This window comes from the organism of the source record quoted next, unplaced genomic scaffold, assembly GCF_019419815.1.
Source record: "Pyrus x bretschneideri cultivar Hongxiangsu unplaced genomic scaffold, Pyrus_bretschneideri_v1 Contig270, whole genome shotgun sequence".
In the NCBI taxonomy this organism is placed as follows: domain Eukaryota; kingdom Viridiplantae; phylum Streptophyta; class Magnoliopsida; order Rosales; family Rosaceae; genus Pyrus; species Pyrus x bretschneideri.
This window is the reverse complement of record NW_025999580.1, coordinates 104,333-117,773: the sequence shown is the minus strand read 5'-3', so window position 1 is coordinate 117,773 and position 13,441 is coordinate 104,333. Positions and strand designations below refer to the sequence as shown.

The 13,441-nt window shown below is 39.1% G+C and overlaps 2 protein-coding genes across 2 annotated transcripts; both read right to left on the bottom strand.

Moving 5' to 3' along the window:
• Positions 1-3,084: 3,084 nt before the first annotated feature.
• Positions 3,085-5,465, bottom strand: LOC125479070 (bifunctional epoxide hydrolase 2-like). The gene is made up of 5 exons (XM_048588090.1): positions 5,303-5,465; positions 4,837-5,051; positions 4,302-4,472; positions 3,946-4,181; positions 3,085-3,605 (listed from the first exon to the last, which is right to left on the bottom strand). Exons 1-5 carry the CDS (start codon positions 5,370-5,372, stop codon positions 3,356-3,358), a joined length of 942 nt encoding a protein of 313 aa, XP_048444047.1. The 5' UTR covers positions 5,373-5,465; the 3' UTR covers positions 3,085-3,355.
• Positions 5,466-8,372: 2,907 nt separating this feature from the next.
• On the bottom strand, positions 8,373-11,296 carry LOC125468085 (probable polyol transporter 4). Its single transcript, XM_009359547.3, has 3 exons — positions 11,161-11,296; positions 10,642-11,048; positions 8,373-9,892 (listed from the first exon to the last, which is right to left on the bottom strand). Exons 2-3 carry the CDS (start codon positions 10,877-10,879, stop codon positions 8,529-8,531), a joined length of 1,602 nt encoding a protein of 533 aa, XP_009357822.2. The 5' UTR covers positions 10,880-11,048; positions 11,161-11,296; the 3' UTR covers positions 8,373-8,528.
• Positions 11,297-13,441: the final 2,145 nt, after the last annotated feature.

Genomic DNA, 13,441 nt, shown 5'->3' with positions numbered 1-13,441 from the left:
TTAGAATCATTATCTTTAGTGGTTTTAATATGATATTGATTATCTCGAATATCTCTAAAACTCAGCAACGTTCTTCCGGAATGTGGAGAATAGAGTGCCTCTTTAATGGTTAAGATAGTACCATTGGACAACATGATACGGGCCTTTCCGTATCCTTCAATCAGGTTGGATGGGCCTGAGAGAGTTGTCAAAGAGCTTTCTTGGGTATTAAGTTAGTAAAATAGTGTCGTTCACGCAAGATGGTGTGCATGGTTGTACTGTCTGCCAGACAATTAACTTTCCTACTAAACATACCTAGAAATAAATTGATTGAATTGGTCACATGCATAAATATAAGTCCATTCATTCAATTAAGAAATTCAAGAAAATAATATCCATCCAAAATAACAATCCATAATTCAAAACAAACCAAAACCAAACAAATTATTCCAAATACTTAGAAAAATTGTTCAAAATTAAACCATAACCCTAGAAAAATAAGAGGGGGGAAAGGCTGGTCACTCCTAGTGGGTTCGACCACTAGGGATAAACACCCTAAAAACATGTCTAATTTATTCATCCATAGGAGCTGACGCCTCCTAAAAATCTGATATCTCCATTGATGTAGTAGCATCTTCCGGATGATTTACAAGTGCAAAGTCAGACTCACAACAGGAATGATACTTGGCAATAGCCTCGAGGGAAGCTCGGCATACACATAACCAATGATTACTTGATCCATAACGGTAGCACATGTCCAGTTCAGTAGAAGCAGGATGAACCGAAGCTTTGCCCTTATTCTTGAAGTTTGGGGCCTTAAGGGCAAGTAGTGGACGCTGCTGGGTCACATTTCCTCCCTTAGGTACGGCATTCTGCTGACCTTGGGCCCGTGGTTGAGTTTGCCACCCATTGCTATAGCCACGACAGTTCTTTCGTCGTTTGTGGCTGCTAGAATTGGTCGTATGCGCTTCAAGCGCGGCGTTTGAATCGGTGGGTCGAGCTTGATGATTTTTCATCAAAAGATGGTTCTGCTTTTTAGCAAGAAGTAAAACAAAGATCAAATCTGAAAACTTGGTGAATTTCAGTGCCTTATATTGTTACTGCAGGACAATATTTGTGGCATGGAAGGTCGAATAGGTCTTCTCCAGTAGATCTGATTCGGTTAGTTCCACTTTATAGAATTTCGATAGTGAATGGATTCTACAAATTTCAGAGTTATATTTATTCACGGACTTAAAGTCCTGGAAGCGAAGGTGCTGTCTGTCGTATCTTGCTTCATGCAAGTATATGTCTTTTTGGTAATCGAAACGGTTGGCTAAAGCAAGCCAGAGGGTGCATGTGTCCTCCTCAGCAAGGTACTCGGTCTGTAGTGCATCATGGATATGTCTTCAAATGAAGATCATTGCAGTAGCCTTCTGAGCTTCGTTAATAGGTTTGTTGTCAATATGTGCTTCAATGATGGCTCTAATACCCTTTGTAGTCAGATGGAGCTTCACGTCTTGAACCCACTTCAGATAGTTTCTTTCGAAGACTTCTAGAGCGAAGAAATCAAGCTTGTTCAAGTTTGACATGTCCCTAAAACGGAGGGAAAAAAAACATGATTAGTCATATGGTAAGCCATAGACATATATCGTAGAACATACAAGTTCTACAGACATGTCTTGGTTTAATTTATGCATGAAAACTACAAGTTTCATGTGGTATGTTTTGAATGAAAACTTCAGGTTTCAAATGCACTAAATTTGAAACTATAGGTTCAATTTAGTTTTTATGAACAATTAGTTCATAAGGAGATGTTCATGCAAGAAACACAGAATGCAATATACTAATTTAAATATAATGGGTTTGAGTTTCGTTGGGAACTCAAGTGTGAGAGCTTCATTACTATGAAAGTATGTCAACGATTCAAAGTATAAAAATAAATTATTGAATCGTTAATGTCCAAAAGTGATCTTCAGGTCAATAATTTTGGATTCATTATCAGATTAATGGACTGTAGGTCACTTTTAATTAATTTAATAGATCGGGACCAAACAGGGTTGATCGTAGAAGCAAAATAAGACTAAAACAATAGCATTGGGTAGAAAATACCATGGCCCAAAAATTTGGGTTGGGTGCTGTGAGCAAAAGAGCTCGGGTTGGGTACAGCTACAAAAGCAACCCTTGGGGTGGTTTTCAGGCCACGGGACAAGTCTGGGAGCCTAATAGCAACGGCTACTGGCGTTTGGGCTAGGAAGTTAGGCACGGGAGTAGGCCCAGCAAAATGCTGGCCTGGGGTTTACATGGGGAGCCCAGCCAAGGCTAGGTCTGGGTCGGGGCAGGCTTCAACCCAGCAGACAAAGCTGCGGGGCGAGTGACACAGCCCAATGGGCTACGGGTTGCTACAAGCAGGCTCAAACCATGGGACAACGGGCCAAGAAAAGGCCGCAGGTTTTCTTGGATGGGTTTAATGGTCTTTGGGCCCTAGAGATCTAAGTAGGCCGAAGGCCTGGGTTGTCTAGGTCTGTGTAGCAAACCCAAAGGGTGCTGCCGTGTGGTCCACTTGTCTGAGTTTCAGGCTAGCGGTGGTTCATGGTGTCATGGTGCGTGTTGCAGTGGTGGTGCCACATGGTGCCCAAGAATTTTTAAAAAAATTTCGACATAGGAAACCCTAGATTTGCTTCTAATTTATTTTATATACATTGACTCACAAATTCCACATAGCAAAAATAATTGTGTAATGCATGAAACAAATATATGAACATATACAATATATATATATATATATATATATATATATATATATATATATATATCATAATGAAAATATAAACATAGAGGGGTTTATGCATCATGGAGAATGTTTTCATGCTTCGTGGATGTTTCCAATATCTTCTTTTATTTTAAGCGTACCTGATTAGCAGAAAACAATTATAAGCCTTTGAATTTTGTGGATGATAGCCTCCTCCTACGATCCGTCAATTCCTCAGCTTTTGGCAAGAACGTACTGATAACGTGTTGTAGGCCTATTTGATTGAACGATCTTTTGGGTTTAGAGAAAGAGGGGGCCGGTAGCAATTAGAGAGAGGAGAGAGTGATTTAATTGTGAGGTGTGTTTGTATCACCCCATTGTGCCTTTATTTATAGTAGTAGGATAGATAAGAACCCTTCCTTTTAGGATTACAATATTTAATAGGTAATCAACTCCTAATAGGAATATAAGTTACATTCTCATATCTACTAGGATTTACAAAATCACATTCTTATTCTAAATATAACTGCAACACATAGTACTCGTGTAACATATATTTTCTGGTTGAAGAAGCATTTATCACTACATCATATGATAATTGGTCCTCATTCCTCAGGCACATTGGCAACATTGAGCATCCACTCATCAGACAGCATGTTTGTCAAGGAATGTGAGGATCAGCTGGTTCACTTTCTCCGCAAGTTGTTCGTGCACAAAATGGCTCCCTTCTTCGATGAATGTAATCTCCAGGTCCGGCACAAAATGTTTCACTGCCCCAGTGCGGATGTAGTCCTCCATCCCCGGAAACTTTAAGACGTAATCCTTCTCGCCCACGATCAGCAGAGATGGAGCCGAGACTTTGGGATCAGTTATACCGCAATCCACGGCTAAGGTTCTGCGTCAATAAGGGCAATCTATATGTGAAATGATATTTCGCCAGAGTTTCATTTTTAGACAAAACTAGATCATATATGCCTCCATCGTAACGCTAGAGTCGTCAAACTTAATCACCAAATGGTGCGGCAACGTGCATCTTGTTACTAATAAATAAGGTTAAAGTGGGGCGATAATGGATCAATCAGATACTGCTATGTCATTCGATCAATAAGCATCGTATGTTTGACGAGAAGAGTATGACTTTAGTACTTCACACCACATACTCACATCTTAGTTAACTGCTAGAGTAAAGAAAGGAAATCATTTCTTGTGAGAATAGAATCATTTTTTGTTACTACCTGTATGGAACTCGCAGTGGATAACGGAATCCAGATTTCTTGTACAAAGATGCATAGACATCAAGATCTTCTTCCGAAAACCCTGGCGGTAGAGGAGTTGCAGGGTCAAACAGGTCCATGATTTCTTGATCAGGGGCAGCTATTGGGATGTCGCTTCTAGAGAAGAGAATGTAGATGTTCCTAATCACCGTCTTCACATCAAAGCGGCCAAAATCTGCTTCTGCCCGCCCTGGCTCCTGAAATTAGGTAATAAGAACTTAAGTAGTACCATTGTGATTTATGTCATAGATGAATAATTAAGTTTATGAATGATTGGAACATGACAGTGTGAATTATCAGCCAAAAATCGAAGGTACCTGCCACCTTGATATGTAGAAGCCTTCAGGGAGGAGATGATTTTGGATAGCAGAGGGACCTGGTAGCATAAAAGGAACACCAAGTGTAACGACGCCAGATACCCGATCCGGGTGGAGAGCAGCTACTAAGTATGCAGGCAATGCTCCAAAATCTTTCCCAATAAGAAAAGTCTGTACGTACCAATAATCAAATTCTTTTAGGATGTGTGCATATAATTAACTTCAAGGATGTGTTAGACTTGTGTATGGTAGATCTACTATATACATGACACTTTGCAGGTGCGCTTACGAAGTGGATGCAAGTATTGTCTAAAATAGTGTAACAACATATACCGCAGAGAAATGAGAGCAGATCTGTACTGATGGCTTGTTTACTTATCCATAAGAGGAATCAAAGTACTAAGTTGAATTCCGATTACGGGATACTCATGTGTTTACTTAAGTTAGATCAACAGAAATAATTACTGGTAATAGTATTACCTCGTTAATGGTATATATTCTATCAAACAAGTAGCTGAATAGTTAATAGTATTACCTTGTTAATTGCCAAAGAATCCAAAAGGGCAACGATATCGTGGACAAGGTCAATGAAGGTGTCCTTCTCAGGTTCAGCCGGCTGCTCGGAAAGTCCATAGCCCCTGAAATCAATGGCTATTGCCCGGTAGCTTCTTTTCGCCATCGCAACCATTTGATGCCTCCATGTGTACCATATTTCTGGAAATCCATGAAGGAACACCACAGCCTTTGGACCTGCACAAATTCATCATCATTTCATTGTTTTTTTTTTTTTTCTTTTTTCTTTTGACAACAAAATGAATACTACAAAGAAGATCCTCGACGAATTTTTAAACCGTACAAATCAAAACTAACCCTAGGTATGACCTCGTCCGGAAAAATTATAAAACCAAATACAAGAATGATTATACTTATGTCCTAAGTTCGCAAAAGCGTCCGATGTCATGTTAAGATCAAATCACAACTTCTGGAAGGATCATATGTACCACTTCCGATTTCGGCTACGTGAAGCTTGAGTCCTCTTACTTCCACATGTTTGTGCTGGATATTTTCCATTACCGAGAGAGATGGAGAAAGAGACTGTGGACTCTTGAGTGAGGAGAAAATTGAACAAGATAGAGAGACTTGGAGAGAGGATAATAAGTCGTTAGATGATGTCAGTGCTTAGACCATTTGTTGTGCTGTCTTTACATTGAGTGAACCTAACCTAATCACACGAAGAAAAATAATAATAAATAAAACAAAGTTAAAAACTATTTGGTACGAGACACTTCTCAGTATTGGTTTGGTACTGAGTTACTTTTATAAAAAGTAGTATAAAAAAAAAACTGAGCTCAAAAAAGTGTTTGGTAAATACTTAAAAATAGCTTATTTTCACAGTTTTGGATGAAAAAAAAAGAGTTGAAAATGTGAAGTAGCAAAAGTGAGTTTATTCTTACAGCACAGCAAAAGCAGTTTTTTTTCGAAGCATGGCAATACCAAACCAACCCTTAAGGGGATCCCGCTTTACAGTAGCTGGAATGGAAGGAGCTGGATAAAATCACGTTGGCAACATTAAAGGGTTAGCTAATTGTCTATCAAAGTGTTTTACGTTATGTTTTATCAAAGTGTTAAATTTAGAAGGGATATTTCGTTGTCTATCTATCTAGAGTGTGGCATCTCAATGACCTCAAAACAAAGCATCTAACAACAATGACCACACAAAATTGATGAGAAGATTGCATCGCGCTCCTTCAAATGCGGGATAGAACTAGATTCAGTAACATCAATAAATAAAAAAAATAAAAAAAAAGGAAGAAAAGTGGAAGTGGGAGGAGGGAAGGAAGAGACGCTACACCTTCCTTATCTCCCCTCTGTTGGCCTTATTTCCGTCTTGGCAGGGGGTAGCAGTGGCGATGGCAATGGGTGGTACAATAGGAGGTCCAACAAGCATATAAAGGATTGTTTCAACCTGCTTTTCCGCCATCGGCTCATGTGTTTTACACCGTTGGACTGAAAAAATTTCAAGATAATTTTCGTGGGTACTGTTGCGTTATTTATAGCCTCGGTAGTTATCTCCAAGATTTTGTTAAAGTTTATCTTGATCTTTTAAAAGTTATAATAATTTTAACCGTTAAATTAAATTTCAAATATCCGGATTACTTGATCTGCGAACTTTGGTAGAAGAGATTCGGAAAGAATCTCTTTCCATCCTCATATTTGAAAAAGCAAGCCTGATGGGGACGTTCACACGCCACATATGCTATTTGAAAAAGCAAGATGGCATTGGAAAGCAAGACGGTATCTCAAGGTTGATGGGCAGGTGTGATGGCTTTATCATGATAAGGCTAGTCGATAAGTCTTCCAATAAGAGAGCAAATCCATCGGGACCATTAGCCCGATGGACCGATGACTTCCCCATCCCAATAGCCCCAGCTACGAGCTCCAGCCCATGTGGGTGTGTGGGCTAAGGGGGGGCTTGAGCGAGAGGTCCAGCTGGAATTGGTGGTCCGAGAGCCTGAGGGCTGTGTGATGTGTGGCTGACATCAGGGTGACCCAATTTGTCCATTTTCCTTTGTCGGAATCTGGAAAAAGAATGGGATGCATGCAGGGAATTAAGCCCTCGAATTAAACCACAAGAATTGTAGCACAACAGGATTTAAAGCTCAAGAACACAAGATAGTGATAGAAACATCACCTGGGTTCGAGATTGAGAGCTCAAGCTCTTGGCTTCAATGGTAGGACCTCGCACCATGCACTGATGCCGCATGCAAGGCCATGGTTGGGTTCCTTGAGATCCAGGGATTCCAAAAATATTATTTTTGAGCTTGATTTGTTGAAGGTTTGAAGAGGAAGGAGGAAGAGAGCTCACAAGAGTGAGCTGGAAAAGAGGGAGAGAAAGAAAGAAAAAGGAAGAGAGAGATAGAAAGAAGAGAGAGAGAGAGAGAGAGAGAGAGAGAGAGAGAGAGAGAGAGAGAGAGAGAGAGAGAGAGAGAGAGAGAGAGAGAGAGAGAGAGAGAGAGAGAGGAAGAACCGGTCAAATGAGGGGAAAAAGGAAAAGGGTGATGGGGATGTCTGATGGATTGGGTGAGGAAAAAACACTAATATTTTATTGCCTATTGCCATGATTATTTAGTTTAGGGGTAGAGATGCAAAAGGCAGTAACTGTTCATTAAAGGCAGTTACTGTTTACATGATGGATTCAATAGTGAGTTGCCCTAATGGGGCCTTTGCAACGCTAGAGCATTATTAATACAAACAGACAAAGGTTAGTGCGGATTTAGTCATACAAATACAAAGCCCTGTGCAACATGAAAAGGACCTTCAACCCACAACACTCTACACGAAACTTTCTTAACACTTTGAGAATACATTAACTGCTCTAACATTCGTCAACACATATTCAGTTTGGATACATCTATGTGTTAACAACCGACGACACATTTCATTTGGTTAAACATCATTGGAGCCGTAGAATTAGTCGGATATTTGACCTTTTGCTAAACAAGGTCAATTGATTAGCTTTCTTGACGAAGCAAGATGTTACCCAAGTTACTTTTAGTGTTCAGCACACTGAACATTGAAAGCTGAATCATTATTAAACTTCATAGCAAAGGCATAACCTTGTCCTCGGGTTAGCAGAATTAGGTTGAGAGTGTTTCTTCCTGAGCCGAAGTTGCTCGGTGTAGAAGTCAGTAGCGTGTTTCATCGCCACACCATCACATCCACCTCACTTGCCCAACCTAGCTCAATAACGAGCGAGTTGGCACGCCAACATTAGCAAACCATAAAAGAACGTATAGTTACTCAATCTACGTGCCACGTAGGTTTTGTAATTTGCTTTAGCATCAACAAGGATGTTCATAATTCAAAAGCACTAAAAACATATAAAATATTTCTGCTAAACTTTCAAATGTTAATATTTTTCATTGATGTAAAATTGCATGCAAAGATAAGTAAGAACAGTAAGAATACTACCGTGAACGAATTTGATTCCGAAAAGTCTAATAGTTGTAAACCCTAATAAAACTCAAACATGTAATGTGCCTCCCTCTGGTAGCTATCTTATTAATTTATACAAGCGCAAGGTTCTATTTCGAAATTCACATCCAGCAACTTCATACTCACAATAGTTCCATTAGTGGTGTGAACGCTGTACCCCTTTTCAAACCGGTTGGAGGACGGTAAGACGTGGAAGATATATCTGTTCATCGAATGAGCTTTCCCGATCAATCATCCTTTCTGCACAAGGTGCTCGACATCTCCTAGTTCCACTTGACCTCCTTTCCGATCGTGTTCAGTTTGAAAAAGCAACTCAATCTGCTCCAATGACTTTCCTTTGGTTTCTGGAACAAAGGTGTAGACGAATGCAACAGAAAGAGAGGAAAATGCAGAAAAGATAAAGAATGTTCCACCAAATGAAATTGCATTGGAAACTGAGAGAAAAGACATGGCAACTAGGCCACTGCACACCCTATTACCCACTGCTCCAAGTGCTGCTGCTTGTGCACGCAACCTTAGAGGGAAGATTTCGGATGTCAAAACCCAGCAAACAGGTCCAATTCCAACAGAGAAGAAAGCTACGTTTCCGCAAACTAATAGAATTGCCATCACAACACCAAACTGTCCTTTCCCAAGAACAGATAGAGTAAATGCTAAACTGAACAAACAAATCGTCATTCCAATAGTGCTTATATAGAGCAAGGGCTTTCTTCCGAGCTTGTCTATAAGGAGAATAGCGACCATTATAAAAACAGTCTTTGTAACACCCACCGCAACAGTTGCAGCAAGTACATTTTGTTTATCTTTAACTCCTGCTTCTTGGAAGATTTCAGGGCTGTAATACACAGTCGCATCTATTCCTGTTATCTGTTGAAAACATTGAATTCCAAAACCTGTGATAAGCATCCAACGAAGTGAAGGAGATGGACTCATTAGTTCGCTCGTCACACTTTTCTCCTCATACTTCTCCGCACTGGAATTGTCGGCGGCTGCTAATATTTCATTCAGTCTGTCCTCCACCTCACTTTCATTCTCATTTGTTTTCATCAACACTGATCTTGCCTCATCAACACGGTTCTGAAGGACCAACCACCTTGGAGACTCAGGGACCACGAAAAGTGCAAAACCAATGAAAATTGAAGGCGTAATTCCTACTGCAAGCATTATCCTCCAGTTTATATGTGTTGGGAGACCAGAAAATGCATAGTTTGAGACGTAGCCGAGTAAAATTCCCAGATTTATAAATATTTCCGGGAATGAGGTCAGTGAGCCTCTGTCAATAGTGGGTGATATCTCAGCAATATAAACAGGGGCAACCATGCCACCGAAGCCAATTCCAATGCCCGCCAAGAGTCTTCCGACCATCAATATTTCAAATGAAGGTGCAAGGGTCATTATAGCTGCACCTGTTTGAAAGACAACAGCAGCCAAGGCCATGGTCCACTTCCTACCAATGATATCTGATGTTTTACCACCACCTAAACTACCGAAAAGCGAAACAATGCTCAAAATCCCAACAAGAACTTCTTCTTGTACCTCGGTTATCTTTAAATCTTCCCGAATGAATATGATAGCTCCACTCATGACACCTACATCTGCCGATTAAAAAAAATATATATATTCAAACACATATCTTCAGAGTCACCTTGTTCAAACACTTAAAAAATGGGGTACGTTGAGAACAGGTATGACCATCATCTCTTTCGTTTACTAATGTGTTGCAAGAAGGAGTTAGCTGCAAACAGTGTGAGAGGAGGGGAGAGAATCCCGTAATATTTTCCCACATAAATAATGAGGAGATGTACACAAAATTGCCAATAAGACGTGAAAATTTTTCCAACAAAGTTTTAATGCAGTACTTATTAGACCCAAAAAATTAATTTAGGGACTAAATTTGGACAAATTATAGTCGAGCACGAAGAATGAAAAAACCCCAGAAATAGATCGAATCGTTCTGCTGTCATGTATGATAAGTTTTGGAGTTATTCATAAAATGGAACAGAAGATTCTTAAAGCAATTAAGCACAACAGTTAACCAAATAAAGCAGATGATAACAGAACATACACGCCAACTAATAATGTCTGCCGACAGCAGCAGCTTCCTATAACAATAACAAACAGAACTCACCGCCTCTCAAGACATGTTCAAATTCCCCTCCCGTAGTTTTAGATTAAGTAATTAGAATATCACTCGTATAGAAAAACACAGAGCAGACATTATCGTACACACGAACAGATGTACATACACAAATACATGATTACGTACAAACGAATACACATTTTTATAGATACATCTATATAGATACACATGCATACGTAAAAGTTAAAGTAAGTAGTTATTTACCATAGCCAAGAAGAACATGGTTGAGAGAAGCAAAAATGGCGCAAGCGAGGACATATTTCCTGGTTTGTTTGCTCCGAATTTGTTGAAGATGGTGGCGAGAAGCAGCATCCTCGTATTCCTCTGTGAGCTCGACCTCGGACTCAGAATCCATCCTCTTGTACTTGTTCTTGGTCCCCAATGGAATCCCAGACAAACCGATTTCTCCATTTCCAATTTCTGGAACACCAACCAACCCCATCTCGATTTTCTTTCTGAATATCTCTGTTCGTTTCCAATCATAAAACTGGACGAACAGAGCACAACACCCAGATGTTGGTTTTTTGGGGGGTTTGGTTTGGTTTTTGTTTGACTGCCCAATACTTGGAGTCTATTGGAGGAGAACCATGGGTTTTGCTTGAGTTTTAGATCTGAAACAATAATTAATTAAAAAAAAGGCAGAGAAATAATTAGAAAAATACAAATTGAGATGCAGGCAAAGATGAGACCTTTCTGCAATGCAATGCAAGAAAGAAAACCCACTTGTGACAGTTTTACATGTGCAACCGGTTTAACGTCACAGGACCTCGAACTCTTGCTTGCTTAGGCTCAAACGGCGCTTTCTATGTGACAGCTGTGGAGATTGTCTGTATTTTTGTGTTCTAAATTATTAAAGAAGATGATGATAATCACATATTTTTATTTCTCGCACACTTTTTTTAATTTTCGACAATCGAATTGACTGAATTAAAAATATCAATGGACAAAATTGTGTGAAAAGTTAGAAGGGGTTTGTGAATAGCACTATGCCACTACGCATTACTAGATTTTTGTTGGTTAAGTGCAAGCCATATGAAACAAATTTACAACCACTTGATCTTATATTGTTAGATCAGATGATCATCAAGCATAAGAAACAAATTTGTTTGATATATTTAATTAATTTGGTATTAATATTTCCCTTCTTATGAGAAAGAATAGTTATGTGCTTTTCATGTAAGATTGTGTTGAAAGAAAAGTTGTGCCCTAAGAAAGTGCTAAGCTTGTCAAAAGACTAATGAGATGAGAAGTGGAAAAAAGGTTGTGGGAGAGGAGACAAATGGAAAATTAGTCAAAAGTAAGTTGGAAATTTGATTTTTTTTTTTTTCCCTAAGGAATTTCTTTGTGACGCATTTACAAGACAAGCACCGCAATAATCGACAAGACAATATTCATTCAAAGAAAAGGGGAAAGGATCCTCGTCGCATCTTTTTTGTGAGGATTCTGCATATCCTTCAATCACATATATTAATCGTATATCGTGCAACCAGTTTTTATCAGGTACTATTTATATTCAATTTTAAATAAAAAAATTTACAATGATTTCTGACCGCATGATATATGATGAAAATATGTGATTGAAAGATCCGGCGAGATCCTCACAAAGAGAATCCGGTGATGATCCTCCTGGGAAGAAAATAAAGGCCAATGCAATATTCATAGTTTGCACTCATTATTATGTGGATTAGTGGCATGCACCTCTATTGGGTAAAGATTTCCAAGTGTTTTTCATTATTCATTTGAAATAAGACATTACAAAATATCTAATCTCGTCGACGGTTCAAATTTCGTCGGTGATTAATTTAACAATTTATCGTTTGATAAAAATAAAAATAAAAACAAGTTAAATTTTAATTTAAAAATTATTAGGATTGGAATAATACAAAACCAAATAAAAAATCAAAAATATTGATACGTCATCTGCCACCATATTAGAAAGTTGCTCTAAAAGGTCAGAATTTAGATGATTTACACAATCAAACCTACCTAATATTAACTATTACTAATTAAGGAAGATTTTCATTAATTAGCGTAAGTCAAATGTGTTAGGATGTATCATAACCTATAAATACAAGCTTTGTACAAGAGAAAGGACCCCCGATCAAATTGGGCCCGGCCCGGCCCGTGCCCAGCCCTAGTGGCAACACTTGAAGATTTGTGGGTATAGAACAAGCCCAAATCTATCGTACCCTTGAGGTAGCGGAAAATGTCTTTAATACCATTCCAGTGCCTGCATGTGGGCTCATTGCTGTATCTTGCCAAAAGATTAACATCAAAGGAGATGTCGGGTCTAGTGCATTGAGCAAAGTACAATAAAGCTCAATTGCACTTAGGTAAGGAACTTCAGGTTCCAATCTCCTCCTCATCCTCCTTTGGATAGAAGGGATCTCGTTTAGCATTTAGAGTCTGAACGACCATGGGTGTACTCCAAAGCTTTGCTTTATCCTCATTAAAACGTACAACACCTTTTGGGTGTAGTTCGATTGATGTACTAGGATTCCATCCGAACAATGCTAGATCTCAAAGCCAAGACAATATCGAGTTTTCCCAAGATCCTTTATCTCAAATTCCGATTTCAAGTGTCTAACAATTTCCTCAAGCTCTGCGGGAGTCCCGATGAGGTTCATGTCATTGACATAAACTGCAACGATTGCAAATTTGGAATATGACTTCTTTATGAACACGCATGGACATAATTCGTTGTTCACATAACCCTGACTTGTCAAATATTCACTCAGACGGTTATACCACATCCGCCCAGATTGTTTTAATCCACATAGTGACCTCCTCAACTTAATTGAGAGAGTGTTTCGTGGTATAGAACTATTTGAACCAGTCAATGGAAGTCCATCTAGAACTTTCATGTATATTTCTCTATCTATATCCCCATAGAGATACATGGTTGCCACGTCCATAAGCTACATATTCAGTTTTTTAGGAAACTACCAAACTGATTAGTTAGCAGAACGTTATAACGTCCATTAAGGGGGAATACGTCTCCTCG